The following is a 24866-nucleotide window of genomic DNA, read 5'->3' on the forward strand; positions in this document are numbered from 1 at the left end:
AGCTCCTTGAGTACCCTGGGGTGTAGATTGTCAGGGCTGGCTGACTTGAAGGTATCCAGCTTCTCAAGATGTTCCTTCACAAGGTCAGCATTATTGCGGGCAGAGGATCTCCCTCATGTGGGCCTCCCTGTCCCGTACCAGGCATGGGCGTCCCATGGGACTGATGAAAGACCGACAAATAGTACTCATTTAATAGGTTGGCTTTTTCCTGGGCATCAGTTGTCAATTGTCCAATCTGGTTCAGCAGGGGTCCAGTGTTGCCCTTGCTTTTTCTCTGGCTCCCCACATATCTAAAAAAGGATGTTTTATTGTCCTTGATGCTCAAAGCTAGTTGGAGTTCAGTTGCAGCCTTGGCTTTCCTGGTTCCCTCCCTGCAGGACCAGACCAGTGCAGAATAATCCTCCTTGCAGGTGAATTCCATTCTCCATCCTTTGTAGGCCCTTCTTTTTAGTCTCAGGAGGTCTGCTAGATCCCTGGAGAGCCTGGGGGGCTGCTGTGCCCTCTTGCTGCCTTTCCTATGAGATGGAATAGAATTAGCTTGTGCATTGAGGATTGCTCCCTTCAGGAGCAACCACTCTTCTTGAACTCCACTCTCCCTGGGGTCATGGTCCCTTAGGGCCTCACTGACAAGCCTCCTGAGCTTGTCAAAGTTGGCTTTCCTCAAGTCAAGGACTTCCGTGTTGCTGACTGACTTGTCAGCTTTACGGTGGATGGTGAAGGTGATCAGCTCATGGTCACTGTCACCCAGTTTCCCATAGATCACTACGTCGCCAATTAGGTTATCCCCAGTAGCCAGTACCAGGTCGAGCAGCGCTTTGTCTCGTTGGGCCATAGACTTCTTGAGTCAGGTAGAGGTCATCCACGCACGAGAGGAAGCTTTGCGACCACTCGGATTTTGCTGAGTGATCCTCCCATGAGATGTCCGGGTAATTCAAGTCACCCATGACAACCATGGTCCTGGAGCATGCAGCCTCAGCCAGTCCCCAGGCAAACTCCTCATTAAGCTCAGGACTTTGGGTGGGAGGTCTGTAGTGGACTCCCACCGTTGTGTCCCCTGTGCCGTGTTTCTCACAGATTTTAACCCAGAGGGTCTCCAGTCGTCCACCCTGGTCGCCAATATCAGCTTCCAGGGACATGTAGCTTTCCTGAACATAGACAGCTACACCCCCACCCCCTTTATCTACTTGATCCCTCCTGTACAAAGTGTAGCCATCAATACCTGAGGTCCAGTCATAGTTGGAGTCCCACCAGGTCTCCGTTATCCCTATGATGTCATAGTTATTTGCATTGAGCAGGAGGAAGAGCTCCTCCTCCTTATTCCCCAAGCTCCTGGCATTTGTGTACAGGCAGGCAAGTGTCCCCTTGGGGGCTCTTGCCTTGCCCACAGATTGTGCCAGGGCTGGGGCAGGGGTGGGCTCCTTTAAGTGCCTTGGTCTGCTGGCTTTGCAAGGGTTGCTCAGCGGGCCAGCAGTGGTGGTAGTCCCCCCATCCCCCAGCGGGCTTAGTTTAGCAGGTCAGCCAGTCTGGCTGAGAAGAGCCTCCTCCCCAGGGGAGAGAGGTGGAGGCCATCTCTTCCCAGCAGCTCGCTCCCTCTCTCACCAAAGAGCAGGCTGTGGTCATGAAAGCCAAAGCCTTCCCGATGACACCAGCGCTTCAGTCTTTGGTTGACTACGTGGATCCTCCTCTCCCTCCTCAGCCCATAGCCCGAGACTGAGAGGATCGACGAGAACACCACCTGTGCCCCCAGACCTTTTAGCCCCACTCTCAAATCCCTGTAATGCCTCATGAACTGGCTGGGAGCACTCAGAGCCATGTCATTGGTACCCATATGAATAAGGAGCATAGGACAGTGGTCTTTGGGCTGGAGGAGATTTGGGATCTTCTCCACAATGTCCTGGATACGGGCCCCTGGGAAGCAGCAGACTTCCTGGGCTAAGGGGTCAGAGCGGCAGATTGTCCCCTCAGTCCCCCTCAGGATGGAGTCTCGCACAACAAACACATTACGTTTTGTCTTGGGGAGAGCAGGGACGGTAGCTACAGTTGAGCCTGTGTTGCCTGTGGGAGCTGGCAACTCAGCAGGCTCTGCTGGAGCAGCAAGAGGTGTGTATCTGTTGCTAAGCTCCGGCAGGGCAGGGGCCTTGGTGCGACAGGCCTTAGGGCCCCACTTTCGTCCATGCCCCCAACTGGACAGAATGGGAGGTCCTGGAGTCCTCCCTTGTCCTGGAGGGAGACCGTGGTCTACCCTCCGGCTCCCAGGGTAGAAGGGCCTGGCAGTAGGAGTCAATCTCCTGCTCACAGTCCCTGATGACACGCAGTCTCTGGACTGTGGCCTGGAGCTCCTCCAGCTGGCGCGCCAAAGACCCCAAAAGGGAGCAGACCCCACATGGGGAGGTGGCTGTGCTCCCGGCCGCCGGAGTCTGAAAAAGGAACAGGCAGCCCGCGCAGCTGAGAGCCAGGGGCTCCATCTGCATGGAGCCCGGAACCATGGGCTCCGTCTGGGTGGTCACCTCTGAGGTGCCAGGGGGGCCGGGCGCAGAGCCCGAGGGGACCCTCAGGGTGCGACGCGTGCCCATCCATGTCATGCCTCTGGTAGGCTGGCTACAGCTGGGACTGTCTACCCTGGGGGGTTCGCAGGCAAGGTCTCAGGCCCTCCCGTGCGCCCTCCTGCATGAACATCACACTAACCCACGCACTGCCAGGCAAGTGCACCTGTGCCTGTTTGCACAGCCTGTTCGTGTGGCTCAATGGCGCGCTGGGTGAAGCAGGGGCCTGGGCGGGGCTTGACCCCGCCCAGCTCCACTCAGCTGCCTCCTCCCACTCAGTGAGGGGTTAACCCCCTCCCACCACGGGCCCCGGGGGGGGCTTCGGGGCAGCGGAGGCACAGCGAGCTTTCACCTGTGCATCTCTCGCCGCTCCAGAGCCTAACCGGGGCTTTTTTTTGCTGTTGGTGGACCCTTTTAAACTGCGCGCATGCGCAGTGGGCCCGCCGTCAGGTAAAGCTGCTCTCAGGCAAGGGGAATGGGCAAAGCAGGGGCCTGGGCGGGGCTTGACCTGGCCCGGCTCCACTCAGACGCCTCCTCCCACTCAGTGAGGGGTTAACCCCCTCTCATCACAGGCCCCGCTTGCCTCGGGCTGTGCTGGGGGTCGGCGGGGGGCTCCGTGGCTGCTGGGGGGGTCTCTGGGGGGCTTCGGGGGAGCAGGGGCACAGCAGACTTTCACCTGCATGTCTCTCGCTGCTCCGGAGCCAAACTGGGGCTTTTTTTGCTGTTGACCAGTTATAAATCAAAGTCCCCAAAAATTCACTGTTTACTAACTGGTGTTCATTTGCATTTGAAAGAAAAAGAATCCACAGTACACATTTATTCTATTTTATAATTACTTTATTGACACTGAACTCAGGAACTAGATCTGCTTGTTTGAGAAAGTGCATTATACATTCAAATCACCAGTTATTAGGGGATAAGTCCTTTGCCTTCTACAATTTACCTTCCAAAAAGCCCTGTGTCTACACTGTTAACAACTGACACGGCACTACTGATATGGAATTAAGTCAGTACTATAAAAAGGTGATTGGGATGCAAAACCTACTGTCCACAAGCATTTGAGGCAGGCTCCACAAACAAAAAAACAACAGAGTTCTATAGCACAACATCTATACAATCTAGAAATATAAATGGCCTCAGACACCCTGAACTTTGTTGACTTTACACAAAACTCACTAATAGATCTAAAGTTCTGTCCAAACTGAGAAGACTATAAGGACAATCAATGGCAAAGAACTTAAAACTGACAGAAATTTGCATACTGGTATCAATGCAGGCTGGAATGCTTCATAAGAAATAAATATGAGGACCATGGGCTTAAAAAGCAGAACAGGCCTTGTTTCAGGGTGCAATGCATGTTATGAAAGTATTTCAAGTCATACCAGACAGATTTTCCTACATCGACAAAAAGCTCAGACAGCATGCTGAGGTAAAAAGAAACCAGCAGCTTGCTACACGATTCAGATGCATTCAGAAACACATTCCCTTGCTGTCAGCTCCAGGAAGTATTATGAACCGAAAAGCTGGCCTAACAAAGCAAGCATTCTCTATAGGCCATACAAATGCACAGAAAGAAATCTGAAGTGAATTAAATGGAACCAGTAAGTAGATTCAGCAAAGCACTGTAGTGTCCAATGACTTTAGGACACCAGAAAATAGTAAGGCAATGATTCTCGTTTCTAAAGCTGAATGAAAATATGAATTCAGAGCTACTAATATGACGCAAAATCTAATCATTCCAACTGGTCAACGAAGAGATTTGTCTACACTTTCTCTGAACTCTGTTAGCTAATCTGTCAGAAAATGAAATCCAGAAAACTCTATCAAATTGCCAATGCCCATAAATCACATAAGAGAAAAATGCAGAAACCCCAATTAACAAGATCGGTACAATGTGTTCAGAAATGCATCAGATTTTGGGAATACAAGAAAAGAATAAGGGTTTGGAGGGAGGCATTACAGCAACCACCTTTTTTACCCCTATAAGAAAGGGAAAAAAAGTATGAGAGAGAGAGTTGAAATTAGTTTTAAGAACTATAAATGCAAACAAATTATAAAACTGCAAGATAAAATAATTTAGTTTTAAATTCACAACACAAGACTGGAAGCACTAAAAATCTTCAGGCAGTAAGGTGGTGGTGGGGGGGGGGGGTTGCAGTATGTTTTATTGCATCACCTGTAAAGCTGGGAGAAATGTTTGACGGGATTCTGGACCCAAAGCACCCTTCTTCACAGGTTTGGGAAAGATACGGACAACTTCTTTTCCCCAGACGTGAAGAGAGGTGTTTTTTGCCCAAAAACTTGTCAAACATTTCTCCCACCTATAAAGCTAGTACAATAGAAGATATTGTAAAAAAACAAAACAACCCTTACCACTCAGACATCTCCTGGGACAATCTGGATATAACAACAATTCAACCTTACTACAGGTAAAAGCGTATCAGATGTTCTACTCTTCAAACATAATATACAGAAAATCTTGGTTACCCACTATGCCAATTTTAAAATGCCTTCAACAACAAAACGTCAGGTACTGGATTTCCCACATACAAGCCCGCAAGCTGCTCAATCTCCCTCAGTTGTCTTCAAAATAGTGGCAGCTGATTCTTTTACTGATCTCTTTCCCAATTTTATAAATGTTAAGAATGAAGAAGAGAGTTGGCTGCCCACCTGAAACTAAATGCAAAAAGGATTACCGCTATTTTTTATTGTACATCTCCCACTGGTACCAAACAAGTTTTCCCATTCTCCTCGTACTGCCTATTAATGTTTGCTGAACAGGGTGGAGATGTTTCCTCTGCCATCTCTAAACAATAATGGTGAATGCCAAGGAGGACACCGAATAAAGGATAACTAACTCTAGAGAGATCAAGGTCAAGGCTCTCCCACTATAAAAGGCACTGATGGCTAGAAAATGATTTGCTTTTACCAACTGCCTTGTAGGTATTGTATTGGATGCTGGATAATAAAATATGCCAATTAATTAAGCAGCCCCGGCTGCCACTTCTCACGCCGTGTCTGGGGTGTCCCTCTACAGGGAAGTGGGTTCTGCACAGCCCCGCACAGCCTGTTATGCCCCCAGGGCTGTGGGGGGTCAGCAGCACAGGCTGCTTTGCCCCAAGCAACGGGGACTTAGAGAAACTGGAAGTGCCACAGTGGGCACCTGGCCTGCGGACAAGCCCCATGTCACTCATCCAGCCCATGGGAGTGCATTTGACACCCCCGCTCTATAATATCCATTTCTGCCATTGGTGGAGCCAGAATACTGAGCTAAATGGACCCTAGTCTGACCCAGTAGGGCACTCATGTTCTTATGCCTTGAGTTGGAATGCATGCCATTAAGGTTAAATGTTAAAGGGCAAAGATAAAGCATTCTTTATATTTTATTTTACCGCTATGTAAATTCCCTTAAACTGAGATGAGAATAAACTTCAAAATAAAATGTCATATATTCCTTAAATGATGCAGCTATATTCCTTGTTTCCATCACACTTTTCTATGTATATTCTTCAATTATAAAAATAGAGGTTTGTTAAATAAATTAAGCTATTATACCATTATCTTATATTTTTTTCTTGTAGAAATAAATCTCTTTAAAATGAAATATAATTGTTAAACAAAATATGTTAAGACCTATATTTGTTATACCCATTAAGACCTTTCAGTAAAATAGGAACAATCAAAAGGCAACTATAAAAAAAATCTGAGTTTCATGATTTATGCTTTTCTATATTAAAAGAGAGAGAGGGAGAATTAGAGAAAACATCTACTTTTTTTAAGTAATTAAAATCACTGATTTTTATTAATAATTTATCTACCTGGTGACAAGGTCACAAAAGTACTGGATGCAGGTGTCGCCGTGGATGTAGTCTTTCTGGACTTCAGCAAGGCCTTTGACACCGTCTCACACCCCATCCTCATTAAAAAACTACTAGGCAACTGTGGCATTCATACCTACACAGTCAGATAGATTGCAGATTGGCTGAAGGGTCGCGCTCAGAGAGTTGTGGTGGACAGGTCATATTTGACCTGGGGGGAAGTGGGCAGCCGAGTCCCCCAGGGCTCGGTCCTTGGGCCCGCGCTGTTCAATTTCTTTATCAGCAATTTGGACGACAGGGTGAAAAGCAACCTGTTTGAATTTGCTGATGATACCAAAATTTGGGGTGAGGTGAGCACGCTAGTAGGGAGGGGAAGACTGCAGCAAGACTTGGATAGGTTACAGGGGTGGGCTAGCAAGAACAGGATGCACTTCAATCCTGACAAGTGCAGGGTGCTGCACTTGGGCAGCAGTAACTAGCAGAACACTTAGAAGATGGGAAACTCCCTTCTTGAGAGCACAGAGGCAGAAAGGGATCTTGGAGTCATTATTGACTCCAAGATGAATGTGGGCCGACAATGCAAGGTCATGGTTGGCAGGGCTAACCGGACTGTGTTGTGCATCCACAGGTGCATCTTAAGTAGGGCCAAGGAGGTGATCCTCCCCCTCTACGCGACACTGGTCAGGCCACAGCTGGAGTACTGTGTCCAGTTCTGTGCGCCTCACTTCAGGAGGGATGTGGACAACTTTGAGAGGGTCCAGAGGAGGGCCACCCACATGATCCAGGGAGAACAGGGCAGACCCTACAACAACAGCCTGCAGGACCTGAACCTGTTCAGCCTTCACAACAGAAGGCTGAGGGGGGACCTGGTAACCATCTATAAACTCACTAGGGGGGGCCAGAAGAGTTTGGGAGAGATCTTGTTCCCCCTAGCGCCCCCCAGCATAACAAAGAATAACATCCATAAGTTGTTGGAGAATAAGTTTAGATGAGACATCCGTAAGAACTACTTCACAGTTAGGGCGGCTAGGAGCTGGAACCAACTTCCTAGGGAAGTGGTGCTGGCTCCTACCCTGGGGGTCTTTAAGAAGAGGCTTGAAGCCTACCTGGCTGGAGTCATCTGAGCCCAGTTTTTCTCCTGCCCAGGCAGGGGGTCGGACTTGAAGATCTACAAGGTCCCTTCCGGCCCGACTTCTATGATTCTATGATTTACATTTAATTTGTTCCACCCTAATATTTTTGTAAAAATAAATAAATAAAGGACCTCTGTGTAAAAATGCTTGTGTATGTGAAGTAGATTTTTTTTCAAAGCCATGAATTACTGACAAATAATCTTCATTTTAGCTAATTCTCCCTTCTACAACTCCAGCTGAGAGTCATAAACATGAATCAGCCAAAAACACATCCTGGATACAGAGCAGAAAAAGTAAAAATACCACACAACACAGAGAAGACGCATTAAATGTTTTTTCCCTTCTTGCTGGATAAATTGCTTCAGGTTTGTTACATAGACCAAAATATAAAATAATATTCAACTATTTAAAATTACTTATGTTACAGGCAAACAAGGGATTGTGGTAATAAAGCTCAATTAAATAACTGCAGTAATACAGTATTTATTAGCAAAATACAATTATAAGCAATCCCATTTTACAAGAAAATATACTTGTTAATAATGAGGCCCAAGCACCTCATAAAAATATTTGGTAAACTCTAGAATGGCTCATAGTGCACCTGACAACATGGTCAGTAGCCAGACGCCTGGTTGTGCCAGCTGCTTTACTAACTCTTGGATCCAAGTGTTTTTGCAAGAATGTACTATGCTAATTTATGAAAAAAAACCTCTTCCATTTCTGCATAATATTTCTGAAATGAAGAGGAGATTGTTCCACGAACTACACAAGACATCTTTGTAGTAGGGCTGTGTGAAACACCATCATTTCGTTTCAATGTCTGTTTCAAAGGGAGAGTGTTTTGTTTTGTCATTTCATTTCAAAGCACCACCCTGGTTTCATGTCACCAAAACTCTTTCGCTGTTTCGACATGTTTTGACATTTTGCCCATAGGCTATAATGGGAAATCATGAAAATGCACAAAACATTGTCATTTCTTGCCTGATTCGGATGAAAATTACAGGAATGGTAGCCCCTTCAGAGGGCACGAAGCCTGCCAAGTTTCAAGGGGATAGGTTCAGAGGCACCTCAAACTGGCAAAAGCAAAACTTGGCACTTGCTGGCAGTGGCAGCTTCCTGTTATCTGGCACGCAGAAAAGCACCAGAGTGCCAGACTCCTCCTAGGGGCGCAGGCCACTGGATCTGTGCCAGATGACAGGTGGCTGCCAGGACTGGCGCTGTATGCAACCCGCACCCAGGGCCAGGCTCCATGGAGCATAGCCCTGGCTCTGCCCTCCTCCCACCGCCAGGCTGCACTCCATGGAGCTGGCGGAGCCAATCGGAGAGCAGCCCTGGCTCTGCCTGCTGCCTGGCTGTGCTCCAAGCGGCTGAGGAGCCCCATAGAGCTCATCCCAGTGGCAGGAGGTGGAGCACATCCCTGGCGCTGCTAGCCTCCCACCACAGGGCTGCGCTCCAAGTGACTGCGGAGCCCCATTGAGCTCAGCTCGGCAGTGGGAGGTAGGCAAAGCCAGGGCTGTGCTCCGCCTCCCACCACTGGACTGAGCTCCACAGACCTACAGAGCCACTCAGCCCACAGCCCCGGATCTCCCCTGCCTCCTGCCACCCGCCAGCTTCGAAACTCTAAATATTTTGAAACTTTCCAAACATTGAGTGCCCTTATTTCACTTCAAAGGTGTTTATCTCAGTTTCACTGTTACAAGCTTGAAACATGTCAAAACAGCTTCAAAACAGTACAGTTGGTTAAATTTTGCACAGTCCTACTTTTTAGGCTCCTTTCTGCTTTAGTTCTGGGATATAATGGTAGGAACCAAGAGACATGCTTGTCTCTACTTGAACTTAAGTTTATTTGCTATAGTTTGTACAAAAACAATGCAACTTGTTATGAAAGTAATACAGCACAATGCAGAAGTACAGATTGCAAAGGAACAGTTCCATAAAGCATTTGCATTATCAGAAAAAAAATAACTGATAAAGAAAAAAAATATGATCTGAACTTAAGGGAAAAGTAACTGGTTCTATTTTTCTCTCCTACCCAACAGGAATGTTGAGAAAGCCATATATCGTATGCTGGCTTCAATTTTTTGTTTTTAGCTGAATATTACAATCTTTGAACACAAACACACAGTATACATTTCTTCACAATATATTAAATGTGGCAAAAAAGCAGGCTATGAAAATTATTTTTACCATTGTTTTATGTTATAGGTAAGGCACAAGGAGAAATGGCAACATGTTCAGAGAGATCCTTTACCCAAACAATCCAGGTAGTTATTAGGCATTTTATTTTTACTGTAAATGTAGGTTCCTAACAATATTTCAGCTGTCCATACTTCGTCAGGGCAACAATTAAACAGCAACAATATACGCAGTTATTTCATTTTCTATTCCCCTTCTTTCTTTGCACATACCAGGGTCACTAATTTCAGAATTCTGTGTGAATATCATGGAAATAAAAGATACCGTTGCCTACAGCCTTTAAACATTTATCCTAATTTGAATTGTAACTCTACCAACCAACCAATCTACACATATGGTCAAAAGACTGAAACAAAGGATGTATCTTGCTTACCTCTAAAGATTCCCCTCTTCTAATTGTTTTAGTTTCTACTTTGTTATCTATATGTTTCTGATCCCCATGATGAAAAAACAAGGTTTGAAAATACTGTCCCATATTCCCTCACTCTTCTCCCAAGGCTTTTAACTGCACTACCACTACCACTGGAAAAGCAAGTAGAGAAAAAGGGCAAACAATAGGATACTTTTAACAAGGATTTCTACCAAATGGTAAACCTGTCCGGAGCTCAAAGCAAATTTTTAATATATCCACTTTATTTAATTAACTCAAAAGAAGAGTCAATGATTAGCCTAATTCCTAACCTAATAGATGGTTACACAAATATTGTTTTAGTTCTCTTATATAAAAAGAACCAATAGGCATTCAGTGACCACTCTGTACTAGATGTGTCAAAACAGATAAAACTTCACAAGCTTTCAAAAATAAAACAAAACAAAATAAAAGCAGGTCCTTCATAGAACTCTAATTAAAGTACCTGGTTAGTTCACTTGAATGGTTTATATGTAAGCGACAAAATATTTAAGACTTTGTTTCTAAAGAGATAAATGTCTACTTTGAAAAATATCTCTGGTCAGCATGCGACAAACCAGGTATATCATACATGGCTTGCACAGATATACTGGAAAGCAGCTTATTAATTTTAGAGGAGCCTCCAAGGCCAATAGACAGACAGCAAATTGATAAGACCAGTACCAAACACCAAAACAAAGATAAGAGCTACCTGGCCACGGGTGTCCATATCTGGTATGAAGACTGCATAATTGATGAGAAGCATGATGCGGATGATCTTCATCTAAGTGTATTTTAGTAATTGGTGAGAATTAGGATGTGTATTCTGCAATATAAAGTTTGGTGATTCATGTATATAAAGGGGCCTAGAAACACGGGATGCTTTATACTAGGCTTTGGGGTTACGTACATGGTTGTACCATACCTGCAAATGACCTAGCTAGCACCGTGTGTACCAGTTAGCTATGATATCTAGGCTGTGCGTGTACCAGTTAGCCAAAGTGTCTAGGCTGTGCGTGAACAATAAGCCTGGCTGAGCTTTTCTTGCTAAGAACTGAAGTCTGTACTTTCTTACTTGGAATAACAAGCTCATTAAGGATATGGCTTCACAGACAGTATCCCAACAGCGTGTGCACAGATCAGCCAAACAAAGGGAGCACCATGTGACTGATAATGCCTATCCCCTCACAAGGACAGTTCTACATATACTACTTCCTTTTTATCCCTACTTGCATTTTCTGCAAGTTCTTCATACCCTGTGCACAAGCGTAACTGTTTTAACCATTAAGCTAAAAACTTAACAAAATTGTCCTCCAAGTCTAAAACCTTCTACTTTTGGGAAAGCAATGCATATTCCACACACACACACACACACACACACACACACACACACACACACACACACACACACACACACACACACACACACACACACACCCCCCCTGCTGCACAGTCCTTTTGAAAATTCAGTGCTTCATATATGCAATAATTTTCTCACATACTTGCAATTTCCTGGTCTAATATAGTGTACTGTTCTATTATATTGCAGAATTTATAAAAAGGCCCTGTTACATATCTAATTTTACCTCTGACACATTTGTTATTCTACAGTTGTTCTGTCTTTAATCACACCATCTGCAAATTCCCCATCAGAAGACCATTTCCAGATGATGTTAACATTTTGCAAAGGAAATTTATACCTATTTTTGGTGAAAACAGGAATCCAAACCCAAGCACTATTCTTCTATATAGACATATATCAATATATTAGTGGTGTTTCATTTTAATTACGGAAAAAATTGGATTCTGGGTTACTTGTTTAAACCCAAAACTTGGGCATTCTTCTTTTAATCAGAGAAAACCAGGATCCCTACTCATGACCAAAAAAAGCAGGAGCAGTTTGTAAATCCTAAGCACCACATTAAATTAATTATTTTCTAGCACATTTACCATCTCTTTGCCCTTTCCTATATCAGAAAGGTGAACAGATTTAAAAACACACACACACTTCTTTAAAATAGACACTTTTAGCCTTTCTTTTTTATTGATTTAGCATAACCTGGTAACTTACCAAGGTAAATTGACTCAGTGCAACATTAACCCAATTTAAGAGTATGAACTATTTTAACTAGATATTTTCATTGAACCCACTTCATTTTCTTAGTACAGTCTCTTTATTTCAGTTCCCTGTCTTTATTGACATTCAAAACTCCTCCCAAGTTGGTATTATGCACAAATTTCCATTAATACCTTCCAGGATCAGAATAATTAACAATAACTTACAATAAAAAATGCATATTCAGCTGTGCACATAAAAATAATTGTGTATTTGATGGAAACTCTTTCCCCTCCCTTTAATACATCACGTGTCCTTTTCTATTTTAAGATCTTTAATAGATATTTCTAAGTATTTTTACAGTATCTAGCACAATGAAGCACCATCCTGACTGGCCTTCTATGTATCATATTTACCAGAATACAAGACTATGAATTTAAGACAACCCCCACCCCACAATAATCAGATTCTATACATGGGAAAAATTACAAATTTATAATTTTTCATGTATGGAATCTAATTTATGGAGGATCGTTTTAAATTTGTCCTGCAAGTGAGGGACAGGGAATGAGTAAAGAAGTAGAGAAACCTGGTTGGTGGCAGGGGATAGTAATGTGACAGGCAGTGGGGGGGCACAGACAGTAGGGGGGCACAATAGGGCAAGTAGTGGGGTGGCAAAGGAGGCAGGGAGTGAACGGAGGAGTGGGGGACAAGCAGTAGTGTACACATGGTAGGAGACAGGCAGTGAAAGGCAGGACATTTGCCCCCTGCTCCTCCCCATAGCCCAGGTTGCCCCAATCCCCCTTCCCCCATTTCCCCATCTTTCCCCATCCATGCTACAGGCTTGGGTCCCCTGACCTGCCTTCATCCCGTCTCCCCCCACCCCGATGTCTCTCCTCCATGCCTGCCCCTCAGCCTCCACCCCTTACCTCTGCTCCACACCAGCAGGTTCCACCCCTGCTGCAGCCTGGGGGATAGAGCATGGCTCCAGCCTGACCCTGTAGCAGCAGCAGTGCTACTGCTATAGAACGGGGTTGGAGCACCTGCTTCAGAGTGTATTGAGGATGGAGTCTGCCAGTGTGGAGCAAAGTGAAGGAAGAGTGCTGCAGAGGGGGACAGATAGTGTGGCAGAGAGACTGGGGACTGCTGGGGTGGAATGGCTGGGCGTAAAGAGGCAAAACGGGGCAGGTGGCAGCTGTGACTGTCTCCAACTCTAACCCTGTCCCCTGCTGCCACGTGCTCAACTCTAAAGTGATGGACTTTTTTCCATGTGTCAAACAGGGGAAAAAACATCATCTTCTAATTGAGTACATACAGTAGGCTCAGTCGGGGGAAGAGGAAGTTGAGGACGGAGGGAGCCACGCAACACCAAACAAAGAGCCACCCACAAGAATAGCCCAGCCAAGACAGGCAATGAGCACAAGAAATATCCAGGTAAGAAACAGGGGCCCAGATAGTCCTGGGATCAGGGGGGCAGTGCATGCACCTTCAGGAGGCCTTAAATGCCTCTACACTAATGCTTATAGCATGGGGAACAAGCAGAAGACACTTGCCCTCCTGCTAGCTAAAACAAACCTGGACATAGTGGGGCTCACTGAAACTTGGTGGGATCCAACACATGACTGGGCAGTTAACATCAGGGGCTATAGGCTGTACAGGAGGGATAGAACAGGAAGGAAAGGTCGGGGTGTGGCACTCTACATCAAAGAGCAATACACATCCTCAACAAATAGCACTGGGTCAGAGGAGGGGCAGACCGAAGTGCTCTGGGTCCGTATACAAGGGGCTTGGAGGGAAGGAGACTTAATAGTAGGGGTTTACAGGCCACCCGACCAGGGGGAAGAGCTGGACGGGGAACTCTCAGGTCAGCTTGTGGAGGCAGTAAAGTCAAGGGACGTGGTCACCATAGTGACCTAAACTACCCAGACATCAGCTAGAAAGAGCAGTTAAACAGGTCTGACCACCCATTAGGTTCCTAGCCAAGTTACAGGACCTCCATTTAACCCAGGAGGTGCCCAGTCCCACCAGAGGAAATGACTTGTTGGACCTGGTTCTCGCCATGGGTGATGACCTGGTGAGTGGACCGCAGGTTCTCGACCACCTGGGCGATAGCAATCATCACCTACTGGAATTCACCATCCAGCGCAGGGTGTCAAAGGCCTGCAGCAAGGTAATAGCCCTAGACTTCAGGAGGGCAGATTTCAATGAGGTACGGAGACTAGTCATGGAGGCACTGAGGTCCCAGAGTGGAGGGGAGTTGGGAGTCCAGGAAGAGTGCTTGTTCCTTAAGGAGACGATCCTCCAAGCCCAAAGGGTGACAATACCCACGTGGATCAAAGGGGGCAGGAGTGCTCTAAAGCCCCCATGGCTCACCAGAAGCATCCACGAACATCTCAAAGCTAAAAAGCAGGCGTACACTCAGTGGAAGGGAGGGGCCATCACCAAGGAGGATTATACCTCCATTGCTTGAGGCAATAGGGGGGTTGTTAGGAAGGCTAAGGCAGAGATGAAACTGGGACTAGCAACCTGCATCAAGGATAACAAGAAGTCCTTTTTTAAATACAGAGGGGCTAAAAAGAAGGTACCAGGTAACGTAGGGCTTCTGCAGGATACGCTAGGAAATCTGGTGGTCACATCAGATAACAAAGCTAACCTCTTTAACAATTTCTTTGCCTCCATCTTTTTGAGCAAGGCCCAGGGCATCCCCCCCACTAGGATCCCTGACAGATGCAGGAGAGGCACTGCCAGGCCCAGGGTCAGTGAGAACCCAGTCAGAGAACTTCTGGTGGGTCTAGACATGTCCGTCAGGGCCTGCTGATTTGATCTCCACCCCAAAGTGCTGAGGAAATTAGCACAGGTCATTGCAGGACCCCCTGGCACAGCTTTACAAGCACTTGTGGTGCTCTGGTGAGGTGCCAGAGGACTGGAAAAGGGCCAATGTGGTCCCCATTTTCAAGAAAGGGAGGAAGGAGGACCCAGGAAACTAAAGGCCCATTAGTCTTACCTCAGTCCAGGGGACTCTCCTTGAGAAAATTATCCAGGAGTACATCTGCAAGGGGCCAGCAGCGGAGATCATGCTTAGGGGCAACCAACATGGGTTCATTCAAGGCAGGTCCTGTCAGACCAACCTGGTGGCCTTCTATGACCAAATCACAAAATCTTTGGATGCAGGTGCTGCATTGGACGTAGTCTTTCTAGACTTTAGGAAGCCCTTTGACACAGTCTCTCACCCCATCCTCATTAAGAAATTAGGTGACTGTGGCATAGATGCCTACACAGTCAGATGGGTCACAAATTGGCGGGAGGGCCGCACCCAGAGAGTGGTGGTGGATGGGCTTTTTTCAGCCTGGAGGGATGTGGGCAGTGGGGTCTCCCAGGGCTCGGTCCTTGGGCCTGCACTATTCAACAACTTTATCAGCAACTTGAATGAGGGGGTGAAAAGCACCTTGTTCAAATTCGCAGATGACACTAAGATGTGGCAAGAAGTGGGCACACTGGAGGAGAGGGACAGGCTGCAACTAGATCTAGACAGGTTACAGAGGTGGGAGAATGAGAACAGGATGGGATTCAATACTGACACGTGCAAGGTACTGCACCTAGAGAGGAAGAACCAGCAGCATACCTGCAGGGTGGGGAACTCCCATCTAGTCAGCACAGAGGCAGAAAAGGATCTTGGTGTCATTACTGATTCCAGGCCAATGTGAGGATGTGGTCAGGAAGGCTAACCGCACCTTGTCCTGCATCAATAGATGGCAATATAGTGGTTGTACCAGAGGAGAAAGCAGACCTCTTTAACAAATTCTTCACCTCCATTTTCTTGTGCACGGACCTGAACTCCCCGACCAAGATTCCAGATGGACTGGGGAGAAACACCACAAAGCCTAAGGTCAGGGAGGACCAGGTTAGAGAGCTTCTGGAGGGGCTAGACATGTTCAAATCAGCAGGTCCAGATGCTCTCCACGTCAGAGTGTTGAGGGAATTGGCAGGGGTTATGGCGGGCCCCCGGCACGGCTTTATGAGCCCTCGTGGTGCTCTGGCCAGGTGCTAGATGACTAGAAGAAAGCTAACATGGTTCCCATCTTTAAAAAAGGGAAGAGGGAGGACCCAGGCAACTATAGGCACATTAGTTTTACTTCAATCCTGGGGAAACTCTTTGAGAAGATTATCAAGGAGCACATCTGTGATGGGCCAGCAGCAGGGATGATGCTCAAGGGCAACCAGCACGGTTTCACTAGGGGCAGGTCCTGTCAGACCAACCTGATTGCCTTCTATAATCAGGTCACAAAAGCATTGGACACAGGTGTCACAGTGGATGTAGTCTTTCTGGACTTCAGGAAGGCCTTTGACACTGTCTCCCACCCCATTCTCATTAAAAACCTAGGTGACTGCGGCATTGATGCCTACACAGATGGATTGCAAATTGGCTGAAGGGTTGTACTCAGAGGGTAGTGGTGGACGGGTCTTTCAACCTGGAGGCAAGTGGGCAGTGGAGTCTCCCAGAGCTCAGTCCTTGGGCCCACACTGTTCAATTTCTTTATTAATGACTTGGATGACGGGGTGAAAAGCAGCCTGTTTAAATTTGCTGATGATACCAAGATTTGGGGTGAGGTGGGCACACTAGTAGGGAAGGACAGATTACAGCAGGGCCCGCACAGGTTACAGGGGTGGGCTAACAAAAATATGATGGGTTTCAATACTGACAAGTGCAGAGTACTGCACTTGGGCAGTAGGAACCAGCAGCACACTTATAAGCTGGGAAACTCCCTTCTTGAGAGCACGGTGGCAGAAAGAAATCTTGGAGTCGTTGTTGACTCCAAGATGAACATGGGCCGACAATGCGAGGTCACAGTCAGTAGGGCTAACTGTAGCTAGTCGTGCATCCACAAATGCATCTCAAGCAGGGCCAAGGAGGCGATCCTCCCCCTCTATGTGGCACTGGTCAGGCCACAGCTAGAGTACTGTGTTCAGTTCTGGGCACCGCACTTCAGCAGGGATGTGTACAGCGTTGATAGGGTCCAGAGGAGGCCCATCTGTATGATCCGGGAACAACAAGGCAGACCCTACGAAGAAAGCCTACAGGACTTTAACCTGTTCAGCCTTCACAAGAGAAGGGTGAGGGGGGACCTGGTGGCCGTCTATAAACTCACTGGGGGGGGGACCAGTAGGGTTTGGGAGACTTTCTTCCCCCTAGCGCCCTCTGGGGTAACAAGGAATAACGGCCACAAGTTGTTAGAGAGTAGGTTTAGACTAGACATCTGAAGGCACTACCTCAGTCAGGGCAACTAGGATCTGCAACCAACTTCCAAGGGAAGTGGTGATGGCTCCTACCCTGGGGGTCTTTAAGAGGAGGTTTAACGTCTACCTGGCTGGGGTCATTTGAGCTCAGTTTTCTCTCCTGTCCAGGGCAGGGGGTCGGACTTGATGATCTGCAAGGTCCCTTCCGACCCTACTTCTATGAATCTATGCATCACGAGCAGGTCCAAGGAGGTGATCCTCCCCATCTATGCAACACTGGTCAGGCCGCAGTTGAAGTACTGAGTCCAGTTCTGGGCACCGCACTTCAGGAGGGATGTGGACAGCATCGAGAGGGTCCAGAGGAGGGCCACTCGCACAATCAGGAGGCAGCAAGGCGGCCCTATGAGCAGTGGCTAGAGGACCTGAAGCTCTTCAGCCTCCACAAGAGAAGGCTGAGAGGAGATCTGGCGGCCATCTACAAACTGGCCAAGGGGGACCAGCAGGCTACGGGGGAGTCCCTGTTCCCCCAAGCACTACCAAGAGTGACTAGAAATAATGGTCACAAGCTGGCAGAAGGTAGATTTAGGCTAGATATCAGGAGGCACTAATTCACAATCAGGGTGGCTAGAATCTGCAACCAACTTCCAAGGGAAGTGGTGCTCGCTCCTACCCTGGGGGTCTTCAAAAAGAGGCTAGACAATCACCTAGCCAGGGTTGTTTGAACCCAGCATTCTTTCCTGCCCAGGGCAGGGCGTCAGACTTGATGATCTGCTCAGGTCCCTTCTGACCCTACCTACTATGAAACCATGAAGTACTACAGAAGTTTTATACAAAACATTTTTCTAGGGACGGAAATTATTCTTCTAGGTTCTTAACTGCCGATAATCCTCCTTTCCTTATTTAAACCAAGTGTGACAGTTACACTACACCTATAACAAGGAATAACAGCCACAAGTTGTTGGAGAGTAGGTTTAGATTAGACATCCTTAAGAACTACTTCACAGTTAGGGCGGCTAGGGTCTGGAACCAACTTCCAAGGGAAGTGGTGCTGGCTCCTACCCTGGGGGTCTTTAAGAGGAGGCTTGATGCCTATCTATCTAGCTAGGATCATCTGAGCCCAGTTTTTTCTTCTGCCCTGGGAGGGGGTCGGACTTAAAGATCTATAAGGTCCCTTCCGACCCTACTTCTATGATTCTATGACTTGGTTTAAAAAGATGATTACAGGATATTTGCCTTCTAAGTACAGTATCTTCATTGTCCAAGACTATTAAAGCCCTTGACAAATTGGGAAAAAGTTTTTTAAAGCAAATCTCCTTATTACCCTAGGATGCATGTTATTCAGCAAAATACAGGTTTAGCAAAAATTTACTTCCCTTAATTTTATCTTATCTGCAAATCTTACTGAACATCTCTTTATTGTTTTGAAATGGGGAAAACCTGTAGCTCCCAATAATCACAGAATCATAGAAAATTAGGGTCTGAAGGGACCTCAGCAGGTCATCTAGTCCAACCCCCTACTCAAATAGAGGTGCTGAATAGAGGGAAAGAATCACTTTCCCTGACCCACTGGCAACGCACCTGCCAGTGCAACCCAGTATGCCGTTATCCTTCTTGGCAACAAGGGCAAGCTGCTGGTTCATATTCAGCTTATTGTCCATTGTAACCCCCAGGTTTTTTTCTGCAGAGCTGCTGCCCAGTCAATCAGCCCCCAGCCTGTACTGATGCATGGAACTGTTGCATCCTAAGTAAAGGATTTTGCGCTTGTCCTTGTTGAACCTCATGAGATTTCTTTTGGCCCAAACTTCCAATTTGTCTAGGTCACTCTGGATCCTAGCCCTACCCTCCAGCATATCTACTACTCTACCCAGCTTGGTATCATCTGCAAACTTGTTGAGGGTGCAACTCTATCCTACCTTTCAGGTCACTGATGAAGGTACTAAACAAAACCAGCCCAAAGACTGAGCCCTGGGGCACTCCACTTATCCCAGCTGCCAACTAGACTTTGAGTCATTGACTACTACCCTCTAAGCCCAATGCTCCTGCCAGTTTTCTATCTACGTTACGGTCGGTCCATCCATCCCATACTTCTTAGCTTGCCTGCAAGCATGTTGTAGGAGACCATACCAAAAGCTTTGCTAAAATCAAGATATACCACATCCATTGGTCTCCCTATGTCCACAGAGCCAGTCGTGTCATCATAGAAGGCAATCAGGTTGGTCAGGCATGATTTGCCCTTAGTGAATCCATGCCAACTGCTCCTAATCACCTTCTTCTCTGCCCAAGTGCTTAGGAATAGATTCCTGGAGCATCTGCTCCATGATTGTTCCAAGGACTGAGGTGAGGCTGGCTGGTCTAGAGTTGCCTGGATCCTCCTTTTTCCCCTTTCTTTAATATGGGAACTATGTTTGCCCTTTTCCAATCATACAGGACTTCTCCTGATCTCCATGAATTTTCAAAGATGATGGCCAAAGGCTTTGCAATCTCATCAGCCAACTCCCTCAGCACCTTCAGGTGCATCCCATCTGGCCCCATAGACTTGTATATGTCCAGCTTTTCTAAACAGTCCCTAACCTGTTCTTTCACTGCTATTGACTGCTCACCTCCCCACCTCAAACTGTGCGGCCCAGTACAGTAGTCTGGGAGCTAATCTTGCCTGTGAAGACTGAGATGAAAAAGGCATTGAGCACTTCAACCTTTTCTGCATCCTTTGTCATAAGATCAACTCCCCTGTTCAGGAAGAGACCCACACTTTCCCTGATCCTCCTCTTGCTACCAATATACTTGTAGAAACCTTTCTTGCTACCCTTCACTTCCCTTGCTAGTTGCAACTCCAATTGCTCTTTGGCCTTCCTGACTTCATCCCTGCATACCCAAGCAGTCCACTTATACTCCTCCCCAGTTGTTTGTCCAAGTTTCCACTTCTTATAAGCTTCCTTTTTGTGATTTCATTTACTGAAGAGTTCCTTGCTAAGCTAAGCTGGTCTTCTGCCATATTTTTTAATCTTCCTGTACATCAGGATAGTTAGTTCCTGCACTCTCAGTAAGGTTTTGTTGAAGTACAGCCAGCTGTCCTGGACTCCTCTCCAACCTCAGTCTGGCTTCCCAGGGGATCCTGCCAATGAGTTCCCTGAGCAAGTCAAAGTCTACTTTTTGTAAGTCCAGGGTCCTTACTCTGCTACCCTTCATCTGTCCTTTCCTCAGGATCCCAATCTCAATCTTCTCATGGTCACTGCTGCCTAAATTGTCATCCACTACTATGTTCCCCACCAATTCATCTCTGCTTGTGAGCAGCGGGTCAAGAAGAGCACTGCTCCTAGGTGGCTGCTGAAGCATTTGTACCAGGAAGTTGTCCCCAACACTTTCCAAAAACTTCCTGGATTGCTTGCGCACTGCTGTATTGCCCTTCCACCAGATGTCAGGGTGATTGAAGTCTCCCATGAGAACCAGGGCTTGTGATCCAGACACTTCTGTTAGCTGTTTGAAGAAAGCCTCATCCACCACTTCCTCCTGGTCTGGTGGCTTATAGCAGACACCCACTACAACATCACCCTTGCTGCTCTCCCCTCTAACTTAACACAGTGACTTTTAACAGGTCTATTTCCAATTTCATACTTGCTCATGATTGCTGAGCAATCATACGGCTCTCTTACACAAAGTGCAAGTCCTCCTCTTCTCTCCTGCCTGTCTTTCCTGAACAGTTTGTACCCATCCATGACAGTATGCCAGTCACCCAAGCTGTCCCCACAAGTCTCTGTTATTCCAATCACATCACAGTTCTGTAACTGTGAAAGGACTTCCAATTCTTCTTGGTTGTTTCCTAGATTCTGTGCATTTGTGTACCAGCACCTGAGGGAACTAGTCAATTGCCCTGATTTCTCAGCAAGTATGAGAGCATCTCCCTTGTTGCGTTCTCCTGCTTGCTTTTTCTCCAGGTCTCCCACTTCCCCACTTACCTCAGTGCCTTGGTAGTCACTCCCCAGTAAACTTAGTTTAAAGCCCTCCAGTTTGAAATAGTTAACTTAAAACTTATAAACCTTAAGTTCATATTCTCCCCTTCAACAAATATGACTTTGCCTTCATCAGCATTGAACTTCCATTGCCTCAGAGCTCTGCATTCACTTTGGGCAACTAGACCCCTCCCTGAAGTTCACTATGGTTGTAGTTGGACTTGTGTAACTGACATAACATACTGTTAACTGCAAATTTTAACAATAAAATAAGACAAGGTTCCACATGGGTTTTGAGACAGCCCATTGCCTACTTTTTACTACAAAAAAAATGACTGTTAAAGCCTACTGCTAGTCTTCATCTCCTATCCAATTTTTGATCCATAGCAGTAATGTGCCTCTCACCTTTTGATTAGTTACAGGGGTTTTTTTATATCCATAGTGAGGGACACTTTCACTAGCCTTTTTAAAGTCAAAATACATTTTTGTAAATGAGTGCCATCTTATCTGCTACCCCACAAGTTCTAACAGAATCATTTGATTAGTGAAACATGTTTTCCCCTTGTGGAAATTATATTTGTTAGAGTTTATCATATCACCACCTTCAAAGTATTTTATTATTTTTCTTGAATTAATATTTCAACTAATTTGCCAGATACAGGCATTGCTGGCCTGTTGTTCTCTTCAAGGTCACTATATTTTTCAATATGATACAAAAGCTTTTTTCATAAGAATTTTTTTTTAACAAGTAATTCAGTCAGTTATTACTCCCAAGCACTAGTGAAACACAGCAAGGTTCTGCTGCATGTTAGAGACTGAGTATAATTTATATACAGGCATACCTTGGAGATATGGTGGGTTCGGTTCCAGACCACCACAATAAAGCGAATATCGCAATAAAGCGAGTCACACAAATTTTTTGGTTTCCCAGTGCATGCAAAAGTTATGTTTACCCTATACTGTAGTCTATTAAGTGTGCAATAGCATTACGTCTAAAAAAAATGTACATATTTAATTAAAAAAAATACTTTATTGCTAAAAAAATGCTAACCATCATGGAAAAATGGCGCCAATAGACTTGCTCGACGCAGGGTTGCCACAAACCTTCAATTTGTAAAAAACACAATATCTGCAAAGCGCAATAAAGCGAAGCGCAATAAAACGAGGTATGCCTGTGTAACACAATATTAATCCATAAATTTAAAGAGATTAAAGCTTCAGCAGCCTCTACTGCAGGGGTATCAAACCTACCGCTCATAGGCCAGATTTGGCCTGTGGGTCCCAGACCAACCCCACATACTACATATGGTGTGTAGAGTTGCTCTGGTGTGTGGGCTGGAACCAGTGCTGCAGGTGCTGCACTTGGTGGCTCCAGAACTGGTCCAGATTGGGCCATACTGGAGCTAATGCACAGGGCATTGCACACAACACACATCCTACTGGCCCCCTGTACAGACAGTCCAGTGCCACATGCTCATATGCCACCTGCAGCACACTCTAGGGCTTGCACAGCAGGTAGTGCATGGGGCTAGCATGGGGCACATGCTGCATGCTGTGCCCCACTAAACTGGCCCTGCCCACTGGCTCTGGCACAGCCTGAACCAGACCAGCCCCAAAGTCAGCATTCCTGGGCTGGTCCATGGGCCACATGCAGCACACCCAGGGTGCTGGTTCTGGCCCACACATCACCTGCAGCACAAGCCCATAAGCAGGGCCTGTGCATGCTGCACATGATACAGGGAGCGCATTGCACACAGCACTCTATGGGCTGGCCCTGGGCACCTACAGACTGGCCCACCAACGCTTGCCCAGCCAAAAGGGCCAGATGAGTTGAACAGCAATGCTCTAATGTACACACCCTAGACCTGTAAATTACTCTATTTTCAAATATCAATATATTCCTTACCTCCACAATGACTGCTTAATTTCACTGTTATTGTTATTAGTTGTGCAGTGATTAAGAATAAACAGTGGGTAATGCAACTATGTCCTAGACAGTGCCCTCCCAAAGTTAATAATTAACAGAAACATAAGGTAAAGGTAAGAGAGGTAAGATACAAGCAAAGTGAAGAATGCGATGACAGCAAACATTAGTTTGATGTTCTTCTGCATGAAGGAGGGGTTTAATTTTATGGGGATGAGCTAAACTGAAAAAATAAAAGAGGAAGGCAGAAGTAAGCAGATTAGGTGTGGAGTGGAGGTGGAGCGAGGTGGGGGGGAACAGAAAGAGTGAGAGGAGAAAGAGACACCCTCTACACATCACATGTATTACACAATGAACTGGTTAACTGCACAATTAATTTAGAATGGCTACATATGCAAACTAACTATCACATTATACAGAGATCCATTCAGCTATAAAAGCTAGAGATGGAAAATATGCTGTGACTATAGCTGGTTTCTATCAAACTTTAATTTGCACATGCAGCAAAGTATGCCCCCACAGCTAGGAGCCCCACCAAAATCTTGCCACCAGAAAAAGCAAAATGGCAATGCTTGATATTTCACAAAAATATTTTAATTTCAACAACTTACCTTCTACTGTTAAAGTACCCATTTTGGACTCCAAGAAGTCAAACAATGTGCTGGGTGCAGAAGGTCTGGCATTTCCTAGTTCCTCTTCATCATCAGTTCTGACCCGACCTCGGCCCTTTCCCTTTCCTAGGGATATTGCAGACAAATCATTTACATCTGGGCAAATTAAACAAAACTCTTTTTATTTTACTTGTTTTCATTTTTTTTTTTTATATAAATTAGAAAACAATACTTAGTCTTTCGGGAGGAAAATATAGGAACTGCACTTTATATGGAATTTTCCCCCCAATTAAGATACCTAAAAATGTGTTATGGTTAACTAGCAAGCTATTGCAAGTATAATATGCTGAGGTACTTCTCCAAATGTAATACATTCAAGGGCTAACATTGAACAACTTAAAGAAACATAGTTATGCAGATATTCACTAACTTAAGTGCAAAGACATTATCAGTGAACAAACTTTGTTTTCTGTTTAAAATACACAAATTCCTGTGCTACATAAGCATTGCAAATTAAAACAGATCTTTACAAGTTATACCTCTAGGTGGTGGTCCCTGAACAGGTTTCTGTTTACTGCTGTTCAGAAGAAAATTTAGTGCTGCTTCTAAGCTGTTGCTGTTATCCATAAGCGCCTGCCTTGCTGCTTCTTTACTGAAACCCATTTCTGTTATGTGCTTTAGAGCCTTTTCATCAACCTGTAATAAAAGTTGCACACAAAACTAATCACAGGCTACAACACATATTCCATAAAAATCCTAGGTTTGTTTTTACAGTCTACATTAATATTTAAATAACACATTAATTTATATTTCATGGATGATGATAAATACTCAGGGCTATTTATAAAACATTTGCAAATAAGCTTTCACAAGTTCATGTAATTGAGCAGCATAAACTGAGGTAAGGATACAAAGAAGCAGATGGCAATTTCAGCTGATGGATTTTTTGCAACGTGGTTTATCATTTAAGTGCTAACGGAAAAAAAATCAAAGCAATAAAGTTAGATGGTTTCAA

At 45.7% G+C, this 24866-nt stretch overlaps 1 protein-coding gene across 4 annotated transcripts in view; it reads right to left on the bottom strand.

Annotated features, from left to right (window-relative positions):
* The window catches only part of TDRD3 (tudor domain containing 3), a 154841-nt gene that overhangs the window by 58580 nt on the left and 71395 nt on the right, over positions 1-24866 (bottom strand). For 3 of the 4 annotated variants that reach the window (XM_019529818.1, XM_019529817.1, XM_019529819.1), the window contains exons 8-9: positions 24391-24547; positions 23852-24007 (exon numbers count right to left, since the gene is read on the bottom strand). In XM_019529818.1, the coding sequence (XP_019385363.1) occupies positions 23852-24007; positions 24391-24547 (313 nt within the window). The remainder of the gene's footprint in view (positions 1-23851; positions 24008-24390; positions 24548-24866) is intronic. The other variant, XM_019529820.1, reaches the window with a different exon arrangement.

Source organism: Crocodylus porosus, unplaced genomic scaffold (genome assembly GCF_001723895.1).
Source record: "Crocodylus porosus isolate Cpor-Errol unplaced genomic scaffold, CroPor_comp1, whole genome shotgun sequence".
NCBI lineage: Eukaryota > Metazoa > Chordata > Crocodylia > Crocodylidae > Crocodylus > Crocodylus porosus.